The sequence below is a fragment of the Chlamydotis macqueenii genome, chromosome 1 (assembly GCF_036417535.1).
Source record: "Chlamydotis macqueenii isolate bChlMac1 chromosome 1, bChlMac1.mat, whole genome shotgun sequence".
In the NCBI taxonomy this organism is placed as follows: domain Eukaryota; kingdom Metazoa; phylum Chordata; class Aves; order Otidiformes; family Otididae; genus Chlamydotis; species Chlamydotis macqueenii.
Window position 1 is genome coordinate 101,239,636 of NC_141556.1, and position 19,905 is coordinate 101,259,540.

Sequence of the window (19,905 nt, forward strand, 5' to 3'; positions counted from 1 at the left end):
AGGAGGAACACAATGAAAGAAGCTGATGAAGTACAACAGGAATTTCTTGTATTTACACATACAAGTAGAAAGGAAGAGTTAATGTAATTTTTTATCAAATTCATTGAGGAATAATTGACTGAACACACTAAATACTTACATTTGAATTGCTAATTTTAAATCTTCCTCTGTCTATAATGCTGAAGGTAACAAATTCCATATATCAAATATCAAATTGTTCTACAAGGCTCCAGATAGATTAATAGATTGAACCACAGCAAGTGAAGCTGTGAATGCATGACACAATTCTTGTAAGTAATTTAGCCACATCTCCCCTGTCACAGAATGTATCCACACAAGAAACATTGCTGGACATTACTTCTCAACCCAAAATATGCTGATTTTATTGCACAGCATGCAGCTCACTCATTTTTACATGGTGCCATGACAAAGTTTGCTTCAAGTTTATGCTCTAGGGTTTATCTCTTTATTCCTATGCATACTTCCACCCTAACTTTCTCAAACATGTCTTTTTGTATTATAAACATCTCCAAAGCTTTCTTGTAATAATTTATAATCTCAGTAAGACAAGAGAAAGAGGATGGTGAAATGAAAAGTCACTCTGTTCAATAAAGGAGAGCATATCTGGGGATTTTGGCTTGTTACAAGTATTTTCACTATACTTACTGTAAAACCATAGCATTTAAGAGTGTCAAAATTCTGTTTTACTGAATTGTTATCCTGATTGAGAACAAATGTTAATCCAAAGCCAAGTCTTAAATGTTACTATCAGATACAATTAGCACCAAAATGCAATTTCAAGTGTGTAAGTACCTTACTCCATTCAGGATATAGCAATTTCTTGCTCAACTGCTCTAACAAACATTGCACGTACCTGATATCATGCATCTAGGGAAACTTTCTCCGTATAGTATCGTTTAGCTATATAATCCCAATATGTTAGACAAATGAAAACTGTCAATATTACTCTTTCCCTAACCATGTGATGATAAACACCACCACATGCAAGGTAAGACACGCAGCAAATGCATTAACTGTCTTGTTCTGGAAGAGAAGCATCTCAGCAAACAACAGCAGCACAAACTATAACTATGTTAGCTGCTTAAGAAACCTTGACAAATGACAACCTGATGTCTGAGGGTCCTGTGAGGAGCCCTTAGAAGAGGACTGATCAGAGGAGGACGACTGTGACGCTGAACCCTCAGCTAGCTCTCGCTGTCTCTGTTGTTCTGCCTTCTTAAGCCTCAGCCGCTGTAGACCCCTACGGATTATAGCTAACTCGGGTCCCATTAACTCTGACAAACATGGAGGAGGAGAGAGAAAAAAAAAAAAAAAAAAAAAAGTATGTAAAAGAAAGAAGCATTGAACACACAATATACAGAGCAGGGAGGAGGGATGGGGGGACTGACCAAAGAGAGAAGCAACAGATACTAAGTGTAATTACAGTGGAAAAAAAACCGTGTAAATCATTTACTAACATCCAGAAAATACAAAGTAAAATATTGAAATTGTTTCTATCTTCCTAAATGCATGAATCACAGGACTTAAAAGTTCAGGATTCAGGTATGCAATAACACCCTCCTTCCCAACTCCAACATATAAACCATTTAACAAAGAATTATTTCATGAATACAGATTAAATTCTGACTGATTCAAAACTAAGCAAACAACAGAAGTATTCATTTTCATGTTTCTAATACATGCAGCAAATGAGAATATTTGTGGTGTAAAATTATGCAACTGTGGTCTACAGGTAATTTTTCAAAAAGAATGTGATAGCTTCCTGATGTAGAAAAAAAATAGTACAATTTTGATCAAAACAAACCTGTGACAAAAGTAAACTGGAACTATTGAGACAGGTGGCAGAACAGCATCTAACCAAAAAATACACTTTACCATGAACGCATTTTTTATCTCAGATATTCCCAGTGGGTGAGGACTCGAAGTCTGAAAACACTATTAAGTGGTCCTACAGATAAAGTAATTTACTGGATCATAAACAACTCTTAGTATCATTCTTTTCATAGGCTATTCTTTCAGTTCCATCCCTAGAGATTTCACCATTTTATCTTTATTCACTTGTCAATTACACTGTTTTGTACTGTACCTGTCCACAGTCTGATTAACAGTATTTTTGCAAACTGCTATAAAACTAGGTGTCCAAGTAATTTTCTTTTATTCTTTCCATGCTCTTTGCAGATTTCCTCCATTTCTACAAGTGCTGTACATCAAGTGCTTCTCTTTGTACAAGATAGATTGTATCTTTATTAACAACAGCTGAAGCACACATTGAACTGCTGAACTACTCTCACCTATAATATAGTAGGCTAATTCAAGACTCAAATATTCACATCAAATGCTTTAGTCAGTTCTGCTATAAACCGCTAGCCTAGACCTATTTAAATCAAGGGTATTATGGAGTATTTTGTAGGTATGAGGAAATCTGCAAAGAAAAAAAAAACAGTACTATGAAACGTTAAATACTAGAGAGCATTACATCGGCGTATAACCTTTAATCCAAGCAAAAGCTTTACAAGTATTCTGTAACACTTACTCACTTAGCAAAGCAAGCAAATTTTAAATTTTCTTTCATAAAAAGAAACAAACCCAAAGACATAATCCAGTCATTCAAAAATTAGTGGCAGGCATCAGTTAATATCAAATAGTCATGAGCTCTAATATCCTCAGCCTTAATATCACTTCTGGGAAATAAATCTTCCCATTTTAAGGCTGATGAAGTATAACAAGAAGGAAAATATATACTTCCTAAAAGGAATATGGCATTAAAGAGATTTGCTATGAATAGTTTTCATGTGCCATGAACATTATGGAAATTAGAATTCCAAACTGTCTAGAAAATGCTTTTAAGGAAATTTCAATGAGATCTAAAATTGCAGGTTTCAGTACTTGTTGCTGATTCAGTTCCACTCAGCGCAGAGGCAGTTAAAATCTAAGATATAACAAGAACTATAAACCAAAATGTAGAGATAACTATCCTGAATATGTTCAATGATGACACCTTTTAACACATTTCAGAATCTCTAAGCAAATGTTTATTTTGCTAGCAAATGGAGTGAGGAAAAAGAAATTGAAAGAAAGAAACAGCTATTGCCACTTTCCCATTCAAAATTTAAAAGAAAAGTTACCTTTAATGGTCAATCTTAAGTTTTGTCCTAATCAGTCTATTGCCCCCTACCCTCCCCACCCAGTACCAATGTGTATCTGGAATATTATTTATGGGGAAAAGAGCATTATTATATTTTACAGTTTGTTTTATCTGATGTTTATTCGTTGTTTAAAACTACACCATCTTAAAACTAACGTAAAAAATGAATTAATGGTTTCCACTGAACAGGTCAAGCAGGGCAAGAAAATAAATGTTATATTTTTCCCTAGTGACAAGCATAAAAATCTCCAGTAATTGTTCTGTCTCATTATTAAAAAGAAATATATATTCAAATGTACTGACAAGAACAGGCTACTGAGATTTTCCACTGATGTTGTTGATTATTTGCAACTTACTCAAATGGTCCAACTGCATTCTTCTAGAATATACATTGTGGTAAAAAGACTTATCCCAACAAGCTCCAGCACTGAATCATTTTTGTATTAACTCTATTTTGAACACATACTTTTTTAAAACATTAAGAGATGAAGTTAGTAACTTGGATGCAGAAGCTCAAAAACTCATGACATGGCATGTCTTCTGGAACACCATATCAACAATATCTTTGAATTATAATACATATGCAAAGGTATTGCTATTTCAAAGACAGGATTACCACCAGTGCTGTGTTCAGTACAAAAGTCTGTAGAAATTATTTCTAGAAAGCTGTTTATAAGCCTGTTCCATTCTGTAGTATAAATTCATGCTCCAATTCTAAATAAGTCATTACCTGAAAACATAATCATTCACTCTTTGCTACAATATTCAAACTTGTATCTACCACCACTATATGCAAAACAATGGCTGAAACTCTCTCACTTTCCTTTTTCTGTTCTACAAAATGCTTCCCTAGTCATCCATCTTTTACAACACACCTCTATCTGGTCTTCCTGCTCAGCTCCATTGTATTTAAAGTACTATTCCTATTATCACTTTCCCTACCCTGTCACCCTAAAAAGCAGCAGATTTTATTCACCTCTAAATGCAGCTAAACAAACTCAGGGAGTCCTGTTCTTGATGCAGAGTGCAGTGTTTTCACATTTATAGATTAGAGAATGTAAGTAAATAAAATCTCTTAACTGAGCACTGTCATGGGTTACATAATTATACAAACATTGCAAAACAAAAATTTATATTCAAACCTACTCATTCCCAAAACCACTGCTACTGCTCTACCATGACCTGCTCCCACTGCCTAGGAGCTTCCCCTCTCCCTGAACTTACCCATGTTACCCAATGACTTGTTTTACAGTAACTTAGATGTTCTAAAAGCAACGCAAACTAGGTAAGATGCTTAGCAGATGTGCAAACGTGTGGTACTATTAAGTTGACTCCTGTAGGAGTCCTGTAGACAACTGAGAGATGACACTTGGTCCTAACACTGAAATCTACATTTAGTAATAAAGAATACCAGATAAAGTCTCATTTGTTTGGTTTTGTGGGTTTGGAGATTGGGGTCGGGGATGGTGTGATGGTGACTTTTTCGTTTGTTTGTTTTTAAGAATCAGCAGCCAATCCAACACCCAGTTTAGGTTTAGTCAAAGAACCTATCAAACTTTATACAGTAAATTAGAACGTATCCACTGACTGTCAACAAAACAACCACAACTACCCCTTTCAAAACTTAATATATGGAGAGTCTGAAGTCCAAATTAACAGTGGGAAAGAGGAAATGCTCTTAGAGAAGAGCTTGATTAAGAAATAACAACTTCAGCTTCATGCCAGCAGAATAAACTTCTACTTAGAAATTCAGATAGATTCAGAGAAAAAGAGAAAAACACTTTTTCTAGACAGCATACATTCTTTAAAGTGCAGGATAGAAATGCATCATAATTGCAGAAATGCTCTCTAGTGCATTATCATTATGCAACCCACAAAGTTTAAATGATATAGCTTGAAGCAATTATTTTTAATATGAGATATACTCTTCTGGTCACCGTAAACTCCAGAATATGCCTTATACTTCAAAAAAATAAATAAATAGATTCAAATGAACCCCTAGTAAATAGTATGTGTGCTCTTTGGTGACTATCTCTCTGTAGCAAAGATAGTGTTAGCTAAATTGGGTTACACTGAATTACAGTAGACTCCTTAATCAATTTTTTTTGTGTGTGTATAGTAAGAAATTTGAGATTGCAGCAAGCTGACACCAACACTAATAAAAAACATAGGTGAGTAAAAGCCTCTGCTACTAAATAAATTTTCTAGCATTCACTTATTCTGGAAATAATATCTGACTGTGTATATTGTCATGCTTCTTCTCACTGTTTATTTCCTCTAAACAAGTATCAGACTAGTTGCAAGGTTTGAAAGGGTGAGAACGACACATTAAATGAATTTCAACTTATGTCTTTAGCTTCCCTGCCTTTCAGATACCAGACACCTCATCATTTCTCACCTGTCCCAAAGATTTTGGCTGCAGCAGCCACAGTACACTGAATAACACACTTTTCCCTGGGAAATCCTCACTCTCCTTTACTCTTGAACATCTTATTTAGGGCCTGAAGATGCTATCAGTCCAATGACAAAGACCTTTATTTTTCACAACAGAATTGGTACAAGACTTATATTTATTTATTTTAAAAAATAGGCTTTTAAAATAATCAAGTCTGAACCTGTAGGTATTCCAGATCTCGTCAGCCTCTCCACCACAACTGTGAGGCCTAGAAACTCACTTTAAAAAAAGTAAAAATAAATTCTCGTGCAAATATTTAACTCTAAAGGCTGTGGCATCTTTTCCTGTATAGAGATGGAAAAGGGCAAGCCAAAGCATAAGGTGCTCTTTTACTACCCAAGTAAGTTTCTGACATTGACAGTGGAATATACTTTCTTCTTTCTCCCACAAAAAGAATGTAAGTTTGTATTAAATACAGATGAGTTTCATCAAGATATACAAACCTAAAAATCTATATGTAGTATAATTTACTAACCAATAATGGAATATCATGTATATCAGGTGAGCCTTGTCTATCCAGATACTTTTGAGAAGCAAAAATACCCAACATTGCTGACTCCAAAATGTTGAGGATGTAGATTCCTACCGAAGGAGACATTCTCTACTTCCTCTGATTATAACAGACATAGGTTCTGCTATTCATTGCACTGACACTGCTACAGCCAAATCACAGTTGAAGAAGGTATGTTACATATACTCCATGAAGAGAACAATAAGTTTCAAAAAAATAAGTAGTATTTTTTTATTTCTACTTCAAAAGACAATACTGGTTATCCTCTTTGAGATACCTTCTTCAGACAAATGAACCACAGCTGCAGTAACTTGGTAACTATAAAATACCTAGTCTAATTAAGGATGTGTAAGAAAGAAAACAGACTGAGACCAATTATGCAAAATATCCTAAAATAAAGTTGTTTCTTTTAAAAGCATTTTTCATAAACAATGACAAGATGGATTTCTTCTCACCAGACTGATGGAGCACAGGTTGAGCTGAGGCCCCTAAAGAAGGCCTTTGTTCATTATCAGGAGAGGACAATAATGAAGTTGAAGGGGGACTTTCTGTTGAAGATGACGTTGAAGGAGCTTGGGCTGACATCGTAGAAGAGGAAGATGATGGAAGTTGCTCAGAACCATCTACTTCCATTGCAGTTTCTGATTCTGTACTAGGTGGCACGTTATTAGTAGCTGGCGCATCTGTCCGATTAGTCCCACCTTTGATTAAAAATAAAGCAAGAAAAACAAGAGCCCAAAGGTAACTTATTCTGTCTCTAAAGATCCCTTTGCATTACCATTCATATGTCGAACAAGTGTGCACAGTTCTTCAGAGTGCACTAAACATTTTTCAGTTTACATGTCAGAAAGGCTGATATTCAAGGCCTGTACATTCAGTATAAACATACTTTCTGTTGTAATTATTATTCTTGAAAAGAAGGAAATCACCTCTGGACCGTGATCTTCCTCGTCCTCGATTGCTTTGTGCAACTTCACTAGCTTCTTCAAACCACCTTGACAACATGTCTGACATCCTTTGCATTAGAGAGACATTAGGACTTTGCTCCCCTGTAAAACAAGTAATGATAAAGTTTTATCTACAAGTTTACAAAAGCATTCATTTTTTCCCCCATTTCTTCTGCCATTAAAAAAACCCTGCCCTGTAAGCTACGTAAGTAGTAATCCCCTGAATCATCTCTTTTTTTTAGAACAACAGCCCAGCAAGAATTGCCAGCTGAACACGACACCACATAAAAACCAACAGTCCTTCCTCCTTTTCTGATTAAAAACTACTTGGAGCTTTTGTACACATGACATTGCAAAATTTAGGTCATTCAGTTTTAAATGCTGGTTCAATAAGTTAAGAAAGCATAGATTTTTATGTTTTTCCAGCTAACAACAAAATAACCAATTTTATCATTAACCAATGAAAGACTAAAAAGATTACCATAAAATTAGCACATAATGTTTTTAACATTTCCAAAAGGCTGCTTCATTACTTGGATTTCCCTCAATACAACTGCAAAGTTATTTTGGGGATTTTAATTTTCATATTTTGGAACAAGTATGAGGATTGCAAAGACCCTAAAACAGCAAAAACTTCAACATACTTTCTTTCAACATAACTCAAAACATTTTCTTCTCATTTTATTTCTGGTTTTATTACATATGAAACAAAATTTGTTTCAAGAAAGAAGATAGGAAAAATTCCAATCATAAAGGGCTGAAATAGAATATTTGAATCTTTAACTGTTTTTTGGATTCTGTGAAATTTTTGTTTGGTTGGTTTGAGTTTTTTTGTTTGGTTGGTTTTGGTTTGGTTTTTTTACACATTGGCATCTTCCAATAGAAGACCATTCCACTGGACTGGATCACTCCAGTCATACTGAAGTAAGAGTTTCTTCTCGCCCCTTAGCCACTTCGGAAGTATGAGGTGTTTAAGCAACTTTTGGAAAAGTTTTGTAATTGAAGACCTTATGAAACAGGATTCCTGTGAAGTACAATTACTTATCAAAATACATATATGCAAAATACGTGAAAAATATTTTAATACCCTCCACACAAAAGCTAACACTGTTGTGATAGGACAAGGAGTAATGGTTTTAAAATTGAAGGAGGTAAATTTAGACTTGTTATAAGGAAGAAGTTTTTTACAGTGAGAGTGGTGAAACACTGGAACAGGTTTCCCAGAGAGGTGGTGGAGGCCCCATCCCTGGAAACATTCAAGGCCAAGTTGGAGGGGGCTCTGAGCAACCTGATCTGGTTGAAGATGCCCCTCCTCCTTGCAGGGGGGTTGGACTAGATGGCATTTAAAGATACTAAAGCTTTGTTTTAAGAAAATAAAAATCTAGTCAATGTCTATACTGGAGGAGTCCTTTTCTCAGGCTTTATTTTCTCCCTATCAGATTTACTTGATGCAATGGGGAAATGACAGCTAAAAGGGCATTGAAGGTATTTAGCTGAAAAAGGATTTAGATAAAAAGTAACTTTGTGCAGAGGCAAAGCCACAACTAATGCTGATGGGAAAGACCTGCAACAAAAATGGTAGTAGAATTGTCCATAATACGAGGAGGTATACAAATAAGGTCCGGGGAATGAAAGCATCAAGTAAGCAGAACGTAAAACTGTTAATAATCAAATCCCGTGGTATTAGAATAAGAAGGCACATGAAACAGAGCAGTTTAAAAGGAAGAAAATAAAGTATTCCTTTATACAGTGGACACAGAACTTCAGGAATTTTTTTTTGTCATAGGAAATATTATCAACAGGTTCAAAAAAGGATTACAGAAACTCACAGGCAATAGAACCATATGCAGATTCTAAAGGAACAGATGCGAATGTACCCTCTGAAGATTCTAATCCAATAATTCTGAATACGGGGGGAGCAACAAAGGTAACAGACTAAGGTAAGAGGATAGGCTCATGTTCTCTGCCTAAACAGCATCTCCTATTTCCTGTGTCGGATACAGAACCCTACTCTACACAGACCATTAGTTTGACACAGCTAGACACTACTATTCTAGTTTGGGGAATCAGGAAGATGAGAAAACCAACTCAGAAAATCTGGAAAGGGAAATGGTAGGTGGAAAAGGGAGACAGGTTTAAGGGAACTAGAACAAATACTTGTACCCCCACAACCTGCCAGATTTAAAGAGAAACACATCATTAGATGAAGAGTAGGATGAGTGACAAAATACCTGCTTTGGTATCCCATTTCTGGACACTAAAAAGACTGTGGTCCAGTAAATACAGCATGGTCATCTCTAGTAACAGGCCACAGGCTTAATATGAAGCTAACAGCACAAGTGTAACTTGTCAGGCTTTGTCTGAAAATGCTCTACTGAAACCTCAAGTAATTGAGTAATATATTACAAACATGAAAACAGAAGCATAAAAATTTAGTCACTACATGTGTTTTATAAAAAGAATGTGAAAAATACAATATTAGAATCCTATTGCTTTGAATTCCAATCCCTTAATGTAACCATTACAGAGCACTTCATTTGCAACACTGATTGCCTATGAGGCTTGACTATGCAAAGGGAAATACATATTTGTGTTACTACATGACCAATGACAATGAATTAAGTGCCTCTTAAGTTACAATCATGTTGCTGAAGCAACATAATTTTCCTGGTAAGAATATTTTCAATTTAGACATTTTAAAATATCACTGTAGCATAGCAATTCTGTATTAATTCTAAGAGAACCATCTTAAGACCTGGCTGATTCTTAAAACATGGACAGTTTAATCTGAAGCACTTACACATTTCAGAAATACTTAAGAAAAATTTGAAAATAAAATCCAACCCAACCCCCTCCTTCTCGCCTCCCCGCCCCAAAAAAGCAAACCCAAAACCAAAACAAAACACACAAGCAAAGACAACGCTCCTCCCAACTGCAAACACTTTACCATCTCTTTCTCGTTCACTCTCAGGCCTTGCTCTTGGTCCAGTGTCTGACCAATCCCCTCTTAGCCGCAAACGTTTAACAGGAGGTTGCCGTAACTGGAAGGAGGAGGGGGAAGAAACAGAAAGGCATTACAAAGCTATTTATGTTGGACAGTACAGAATTCTAAGTCTAAATATAAAAAATATAAACACAATATCTCCATTTTCTTAAGTTATATAAATTTGTATCTGTCACCAGAAAAAGAAATGTCAGCCATATGTTCAGATCAACAACACTGCACAACACTGCATAAACAGAATACAAGTAGCTTTAGCTACATGAAAAGTTCAACAGTCTAAACCAATGACTCTCAGAACTAATGCAGCTGTTATTTTAAGCAATACTAACTTCACTATGGTAATTGAAGCTTTCCATACTGAACAATAATAACTAAGGTTTTCCTGAATTCTGCCTGAATTCTGCAAAAATATTCACCCCTTCATGCTAAAAACTACATGGCAACCTCAGTTTAATGAAATGTGGATTTGCAATTAAGCAAAAGGAAAAAACAATCAGACATTAACAAAATAAATAAATTTTATCAAACTAAGCTTTAGTTCATTTTTTAACTTGTGTTTTTAAAAAAAATTTATAACACAGGGTTTTTTGCAACAGGAAGTGTAACACAAGTATAATATAGGTAGTGTTACTTTCAGCGACTTGAAAAGAAACAGCTAGTGCTTTGAACATTCAGAAAGGCAATTCAGAGTTTGAAGTTAAGTGTATTGACTGGATATTTCTGGCTTTAAAAAAAAAATTAAAAATAAAAAAAAAGGTGAATAGCTGTGCTGAGAATTTTAAATTAAATGCAAGACCCCTGTGGTGAAAGCATATTAAAGTGTTAACTTTCAGGAGCCGGCAGATTCAGGAAGAAAGATTTACATTCCTTCTACGCTCTACAACTTAAAGCTAGGCTGAAATAAAAATAGCATTTAAGTAAAATCATCTGGAAAGAAGAGATTACAGGACATATTCTGTGCCTACAAAAAAAAATACATAGGATCTGTTATTAACAGGCAGTCAATCTTCTCTCTCTATAGTAACTGAGCCGTCAATTCTCCACCAAATTACTTCACAACAGATTAACATTACATAGAAGAAAGGGAGAAGTGCAGAACCATTTGTACATCACATAATTTTTCTGGGCTCCTCTTTGCTTTCTCCTGCCTCAGTGAGGTAACAGTGTAACTCATCTGGACATTCTTCCACAGTCCTACAAATCTACATCCCCTTCTGATCTACAACATTTGTACTAGCAATGGTAGACTGTGGTCCAGTAAATACAGCATGGTCATCTCTAGTAACAGGCTACAGGCTTAATATGAAGCTAACAGCACAAGCCTTACACTTGTCAGGTTTTGTCTGGACTTCACTTGCTTGGACCATTCTTTTAGCTCATTTAGCTGCAACAGCAATTGTCTAGTGACCAGGTGATTATCACCCAATTTGCTTTATTTTTCTCTAGATTTGCATAGAGGCGTGGTGTACAACGTCTTGTTTTTATACACACAGCAACGCCAACTAGCTAAACTGTGCAAGAAAGAACTACCTATGACCACAGGATACTGATGCAGCATGAAGTAGTACAGGCATGGGCTGAGAGCAGATATCCTGCAGGTGTGGACACAGGAGGATACCACAGACACCTCAGCAACTCACCTGTGGCTGTTAACTGTACTGTGAAGGCTGGACCCAAGCAACAACTGTCCTTGTAACAACAAGGACAAAGAACAAGCATTTAAAAGCAAAACCATGCCATACTGGCAGACTGATAAAGAAAATGCATCATGAAAAATGTGTTTAAAAACATATAAAAATGCCCATTAAGTAGATTACAAGAAAAAGAGGACGAAAACATGAACATCATGCTTCTCCCAGCAAAGAGGAGGAAGAAATCACCATCATTATCATCACACTCTTCCTCTCAGCAAAGACAGCACACAATGCTGACAACTCATTGTCAACTCCCTTGAGGCCACTGTCTCAGACTAAAGGTAATGACCTCAGGATACAGAGGAGCTTGTAAAAAGGAAAAAAAGGAGCGGACGGTTGAGGGAGTATAAGGGGAGGGGGAGAGACGTATATAACTTCACTGTAGTTAAAGAAATTTGTTTTATATTGATCAGAAAATTTAAACTGGAAGGGTCAGCATCATTGCAACTGAGCTGATAATAAACAACCGCTTGTGTTCTGGTTACACTGCTAAAACTTTTAATACTGTTCAGTAGCAGTGGCTCATCTCCTCGATCTAAATATTTTGTACCCGCTCCTCTCTGTCATTAAATGATAACTTTTTAAAAAGAGTATCTAAACTTGATTTCAAGGAATATGCTTTTCATGGCATGGAAAATAACAGAGAATACACCTCAAGAGTGATCTGCCACCCCTGCTGGTCTGATAACCCAATGTTCGCACAGATGCCTTCTCACCTTTAGGAGAGGGAAAACAGACAAGAAAGAAAACCAGAGTGACAAAATATTGTAAATATATAAATAAATATATTGCAAACATGCAAATTTTGTAACAATCTACTTGTCACATCTCAACCTATGAAGAGTGGTGTTATTTTAAGATTAATTTAAAGGGAAATACAACTGATATAAGTGTGCCACAAGAAAAAAAAAAAACAACAAAAACAAAAACATGAAAACAGGTCATCTTAATCACTTGCCTCTTCTCGTCTTTCTTCAGCTGACGGAACTTTCAGTTCTCGTGCTGTGTCATCCTTGGGATCAAACAAGTATATATAATCTGAAGAGTAGCTAACAAGGATCTCTTGACCATCTTCACTATAACATAGAGACGTTACTCTGCAGGATTTGTTATTGAGATGAGGAGGAACAAAACGTGCCACCATTCCAACAGTGCCCCTACCAGCATAATTCCCTATATTAAAAAAAAAAAAAAAAGTGGGGGGCGGGGGGTGAGTGGGGAGAGAGAGAGAGAAAGAAATTACACATTTACTATTGCAAATTTTCAAAAACTTCAATATACTCCTTACTTAATACCCAGCAAAAGATGATCAGAGAAAAGCTAAGTATCATATAGCTTTTGCATTAAATTGGATCTGAATAGTGACATATCAGATCTTACTCGTACTTTGTAATTTTGTTTACAACCACCAAGACAAAAACATACACATACAAATATATGCATATATCATATAGCATCCACACACTGTCATGTGATGGGTATCTGTCAAATGTAGTACAAGTGGAAATTTTAGAACCACCTAAGACATTTACACAATAATAATGCAAATCTGTATCTACACATAAATTAGAAAGGAATTCATTATATGGAACTTTGAAAATTTAGGATATACATCTCCTCTTTTCTACCCAAAATGTTTTTTAAAATACTAGTTTTTCTTCTTTGAGACATAATAATACTGTCACTTTGAAATTGCAGAACTATAGAATGCATTGGACTTATGGCACTTCCCTGACAACTCACCTCCATTTGACAAACTAAAACAATCTTAAATTCTGGAATTACAAATTTCTGAGAAGATAAACGTTACCTGTAAGAATATCTAACACTAAGAAACACAGACTGATCCAAACTCTCATAATTTGCCATTAAATTGTTTCCCACATGACAAATCTGTTGTCTTAGTATATGCAACAGTCTCCCCTTGACCACAGACAAGTTCAGAGTTTATCATCTCACACTACATAAGGACTGAAACAGAAAGTTTTAAATTAAAATCAACAGTTTTTTCACTAGCCATGGAATACCTCACCCCTTAAAAAAAAAAATAAAATCAAAACTCCACAAAACAAACAATAGAACACTATACCAATATATCCAGAAAAGTTACCGTCTTCAAAATTGTCTTTTTTCCTCCTTTACTCTATAGGCTTGCATGCTTGAATTCATTTTATTGCAACACAAGAGCAAGTACATAGTACATTTTCACCAGCCCCCCAGAATCTGTTCCTTAGGCAGTTCTCACATAATTTTCCTGACCACTGTGATAAAAGGGAGAGATCTTATCAGAACAGTAGCCTGATAAGAGGGGTATTTTTGTTTATTGAGTGACCTTTACTGTTTCCTTACTCCTCCATCAACAGGGAAATGTTGCAAGAATTGACAGATTTTGTGACGCTGATTACTTCCATGAATGTGTAGGCACAGCTGTGTATATTAATTCATAAGTGTCCAAACATACACTAATCATACATTATAAGAAAGAGATATGTTAGAACTACATAACACACTTTTGCTTGCCACCTGCAATTTTTAAATAAAGTCCTTAAGTAAGCATCTGAGGTATGCTAGCTTTCACCTGAAGAATTTCTAGCTTTTTAGTGAAATTATGTTAGATATAGGAACAACTACTGCAAAGATAAGCTTATTGCATGACATTAGAGAGTTCATAAGATTTCTTCCCATAAGAAGCAACACATTCCAGCACGGCAGCATACAAGAAGATAAGAACTTCATTAAAATTCAAGTGGACCACTGCAGGCTGCAACCATTAGTTTTTTTGAATCTTGGAATCACATGTTTCCAGACAAAATAAGGAGACATTACAAAATGTCTTTTTCTGCATTCAGTATACAATGTATTCTAAGACAGATGAAGTATTAGCAAATACTAGAGTGAAAGGATCTTACAAAGCATAGTTCTCAGAGAAGCAAGCTATACTTCATTCACTATTACACTTCATTCATTCACCATCTATTTTGAAAAAAAGAACCTGAAATTGGAACTGCAAATGGTTAGAAAAGTTTAATGTAAGGTATGGTTCCTACCTGTTGCTCTTGTACCAAGCATTCGCCGATCATATATTCTTACTGAGCTATCAGAACAACCCACGGCAAGATAGTACGGGATTGGTGGACAGATAGCAACGGAAGTGGCAGCACGCCGACAATTTATTAAAATATCCTGGAACAAACAAAAATATAGCATTCAAATAAGAGCTCTAAGCATTTGAAGTATAATTGCATTTTTTACTTCAGGACACAGGCCTGTTAGTCAAGGAGGTTTTGAGAAAACTAGGTCTGGCCTCATGAAGATAGACTGTAAATACATCAGACAAAAGCCACTGCAAAGACGGAAAACTATCAGAGAAAGAAATATAGCACAAGATCAACTAAAAAAGAAAACAAACAAACCAAAACAAACCACAGGAACAAACATTTAAAAATAGATAAGCATAACAACTACAGATTTATAAACTAGCTTGCACCTTGGATTTTCTTATGGAAATACTGTTGATTCTGAAGAGCACCAAACAGGCAGAAACAGTCTAAACTAATTTAAAGGATTAGAATATAGATTTAATCTACTGGCAGATAACTGGACAGACAAAAAGAAAGAAAGAAACACCTAGAACTGATAAGTGTGCAGAAAGTGCAATAAAATCAATAGAGTAATAGTAGTAATAAGTACTTTGGTGTCAGTTTTTCTCCAATTCAATATTAAAACTGTTTCTGAAATGCAAACACAGTGGACACCACCAATACCTTACCTTCTAAGGAGTAATACCAGTGACTAATTTGATCTAGTATAATTCATTACCAAATCTTTTCTTATAGAGGGCCAAAGGATGCTCAAGAACACAAGGCTGCAGATGATTTTCAAGGCTCATTTTTTGCCTCCAACTCAGCACTCTACAGTAACTAATGTAAACCAGACCAAGAAAGACATTCAATCTCAACACAGACTCTTTTCTACCATATCTGAAGCCTCACACCAAAGTTCACAAACTAAAAAGTGACAAAGGAGATATTAAAATAAAATAAAATAAAATAAATAAATAAATAAAAAGAAAGAAAAAAGACTCCCCAAACTTTTTTTTGTTTCTTGGGAAACATGTTGTCATCTCCACCAACGACCCTGAAATCTATTATTTCTAAAAGCCTTACCAGAATTCATATCCTATGTTTGTATGATGTACAGCTCTACATTTAGGTCATCTTTATTAAAAGATTTCACTCTTACATCTTTACAATCTTCTTTTGTGCAACTTGTTTTGATTCGAGTATCAAACCATCTTACAGTGCCATCTTCGCCACAAGAGAGGAAAGTATAGGGATCATTTGGTACTGTCATAATCTGCTCAAAAAAAAGAACAAAGTATTAATACTTCCAGAAATACCATTAATTTTAAAATAAAAGCATCAGCATTTTGAGCAGCAGAAAAGACTGATGAAGTCAAACTTTCTATTGAAGTAAAGAGGAAAACCAAAAAACTGCTGATGTTTCTTCATTTTCAAAAAAAAAGGTTTGAACAACTGAAGTTAAAACAAACAGTAGAATGTCACATAAGATTAAATATTCATAGGTCAAAGCTTACAGTTATTTTTATTATCTTTTCATAAGCAATATACATTTACTGCAATTAGTTTTCAGATAAGTAATCAATTTGCTGCAATAATTCAACAGAAGCTTGGTTTATTTTCTATCAAGTAATAGAGACCGTAACAAAACCCTCAGGAGTCTCAATGACATGAAAACACTAGATGGCTTTTATTCCCATTGGGCCGTTCCTTTACATTCAAAATAGTCCCCTGAAGCAACTATGCATGAAAGGCTGTTACAAACCTCCCCTCTCACTGCATTTTTTTTTACTTTTTAAGAGAGCGCTGTATTACACTATTTTCAGTATTTCTTCTTGTAATGCTCGGTATCTTAACTGAGACAATCTGCGCTGTGCAAAATCTTAATGCTGTCAAACAAGAAGTTTAACAGACAGAACAAAGCCAAGGTTTTAATAACAACGGAACAATAAACTTCTGAGCTATGATCACTATTCTTCAATATGTTAGCATAATATATTGAAAAGAGTGTTTTTCACTACACATTCACTCAAATTCCTTTTAGTAGTGGAGTTATAAAAGCCAGCAGTTGTTCTTCAATCCACTAAATCCTTTCAGTATTTTTGCTGTATTTCCATGCAGAGCTTCCATTGAAAACATTTACTTTGTCCAAAGAATGTGGTATAACAGAAAAAGCTGTATTTTATTTTTGTTCACACCGATCCTATTTCACTATATATGTGTAATAGTGCAGTACATTTTTATGCATGATGCTTTAAAACACACTAAGCACTTTATAAGCACTAAAATGGAGAAATTGAGAAGTGGAGATTCCAACAATTAAGAGTCATTGTTACTATATTTAAGTTCAGTAAGTACATATTATATATATAAAATTCTTTTTTACTAACTAAAAAAAATCCTTTTCTATTTAACTTTAAAAATATATAGCTATATGATCATTTTACTGTATCGAAAATATGAAGGTAAGTTGTCTATGAAAGTACATTCTTGTTCTGAAAGGCAAATAACATGAAAGGCAATAAAGAAAAGCATTTGGCTGAGTAAAAATAAACTTGTAATGGCCTTGTATAAAAAAAAATTCTTCAGAACCACGTTTCAAGAACTTCTCTCTCCCTCTCTACTTATTCTATTCTTCTCCCGAGTTAAAAACAATTGTCCAGTTATCTCACAGTTCATAACAACCTACACAAATTTCCACATTCCTCTGTTTCAACAGATGTTTTTGTAACGTCTTGAACTGTCACAAACTCCAAGTTTAAAGAGCAGCATAAATTCAAGCCACATTCAAATTCAGAGTTAGTACTTCAGGGGCAGATGATGTTAGCTTTGGTTATTTAGAGAACCTAATGAGTCAAAGTTCTATATTTAATATGATGATGTGGTTACATACAGCTGGGCAGTAATGTTAGAATATTTTGAAATTATTTTCCCACTACAGAAATCTCTCAGCAACAGAAGTTGTATTATGTCAGAAGCTGAAGCTGTATCATAGCCATTGGGTTAAAAACCCCTGCTATTTACTCCATTTACTTTCATAACCTAAGGCTCAAAAGAGAGGTCTGCTATGCCACACAAAAATACATGCATTTCACGTTCAAATATCAAAAACTCCCTAAATGTTTTATAAACCTAGCTTTTTGAAGACTTTTTGAAGAGACCTCAAATTTAGATATGTTAAACCTCAGTTCAAAACAGCCTAAAAAAAATAACTTCAAAAAAGACTCAGTAGTTAAAATAGTCAACGTCATATAGTGGTTCTGAGATCCCTTCCATTAACTGTATTTAAAAACAGTATAAACAACCAGAATAGTATCACACTACTGTAGTTCAAAACAAAATAATGTCCTGTTGTTAACATTATTTGCTGAATAAAAATAATCCCAAATACCACCATTTTGATTGTGCAATATAGCCGTTAAATGTCCATACTCTCTTCAGCTAATGATTTTGAAGAAATTTACTACATCCTGTACAAGTAGTTACTGTTCGGTTATAGTCATTCTCTATGGACAACAATAAAACTTGTGTCTTGATTTGCTAGACTGTTGGGCTCTCCATATTTCTTCTAAAATATTTTTCAAACTCTTACTGTCTGTTTTGACAGGTTCAATTTGTTGTATCTATCAAATTTATATTTATCTTGTGGTTTTGTAGCTTGCAATGTGCATACCATCATTACTGATGATAAACAACACCTTGCAAAAGACAACTGGCATCTCATATTATAGGATAGAAGTGTTATGTTCTAGCCTCCATTACTACTCCTCACCCACAAGCACAACTGGCAACTGCTTTCATTGAATTTGCAGCACCACCTGGTGTCAGTCACTTCATGTAACCAACCCAACTGTTGGTCAATCCAAGCTCAGGCAGATCAAAACTTAAGGGCGCCACAGTGACTTCTCATGACAACTTTTTGCCACCAACTCTTTCATTTGCAGTACTCTGAGCAGCCTAGCCCATGACCCCAGACTTCATACACCCAAACCCACTGCTCTAATGATACTTCTACCACTAGTTTCATGTCTTCTCAGCACAGTATCCATAACCATTCTCCTACTTGCAAGCTAAAAAAAATGTTTTATATAATACTCACAGCTAGCTACCTGGGAAACAGAGGTACCAGTTGAGCCAGTAACTGGCTGCTCCTCAAGCCTGCAGCCAGCCAGCAAGGGGAGGGTCTTATTTCCCCAGGAAGTCACAATGCAACGACCTGAGAGACTCCCTCCTCAATGAGGACATTTCACCTTTAAGAAACAGCATCTCAGTCCCCAGATGTTCTTATGAAAATGCAAGTTTTATTTGAGATACAGAGAACATCCAATCAACTTGCAGAATCCACAGACTAGCATACAGCCTCCTATATATAGCAAACTTCAGTGAGAACCGAGGCAGTTTAAGCTTCTGGTTGGGGGCCATAAGGACTGATGCTAGGATGCCTAGGATCCAGAATTACGTTTTGCAAAACTGAAAATATAGTCTTGTATTAAACCCAGGCAAAACCAAACCAAACAAAATCAAACCAAAAGCAAAACCACAAATCCCAGAAACAGAGTGAATGCCAAAAGGTCTGCTCGACTGACCTAGAAGTTACCCTGCAGACATGAAATCTTTTTGACAAAACCTTTAATGGAACATGTATAATTACAATCATAAGGATACTTTTACTACATGATCAAAAATTCATTCTGGCAGTACTTCAGACATTTCCTTTTCCTGCACAACCTTTTCACACCCTTGTATTTTTTTTAACAGAGATTTTAAAATATTTCATTCACTTAACATACATAGAAAGAGATTTAAAAGCTTGCTATTAAATATGAGCTAAATAGTTTTTAAAAGTTAAATATTTGAGATTTTTTCCTCTGTGTGTACCACAGTAGTGTTAAAAAAAAAAAAAACAAAAAACCCAAACAACCTGGAACATTTACAACCTCAGAAGGAAATAGCAGTATTTTTTCCATTTTAAGCACAGTAAGTTTTACAAGCAGCAGATTTTGCTGTCATTAAAATAAAAAAAAACCTAGATCAATAAATGTGATTAT

General features: G+C 35.2%; 1 protein-coding gene across 1 annotated transcript in view; it reads right to left on the reverse strand.

Annotated features, from left to right (window-relative positions):
* The window catches only part of DCAF6 (DDB1 and CUL4 associated factor 6), a 91,397-nt gene that overhangs the window by 42,076 nt on the left and 29,416 nt on the right, over positions 1-19,905 (reverse strand). The window contains exons 5-11 of the mRNA XM_086763197.1: positions 16,020-16,133; positions 14,825-14,960; positions 12,736-12,950; positions 10,027-10,120; positions 7,062-7,181; positions 6,588-6,833; positions 1,128-1,295 (exon numbers count right to left, since the gene is read on the reverse strand). Of these exons, the coding sequence (XP_086619323.1) occupies positions 1,128-1,295; positions 6,588-6,833; positions 7,062-7,181; positions 10,027-10,120; positions 12,736-12,950; positions 14,825-14,960; positions 16,020-16,133 (1,093 nt within the window). The remainder of the gene's footprint in view (positions 1-1,127; positions 1,296-6,587; positions 6,834-7,061; positions 7,182-10,026; positions 10,121-12,735; positions 12,951-14,824; positions 14,961-16,019; positions 16,134-19,905) is intronic.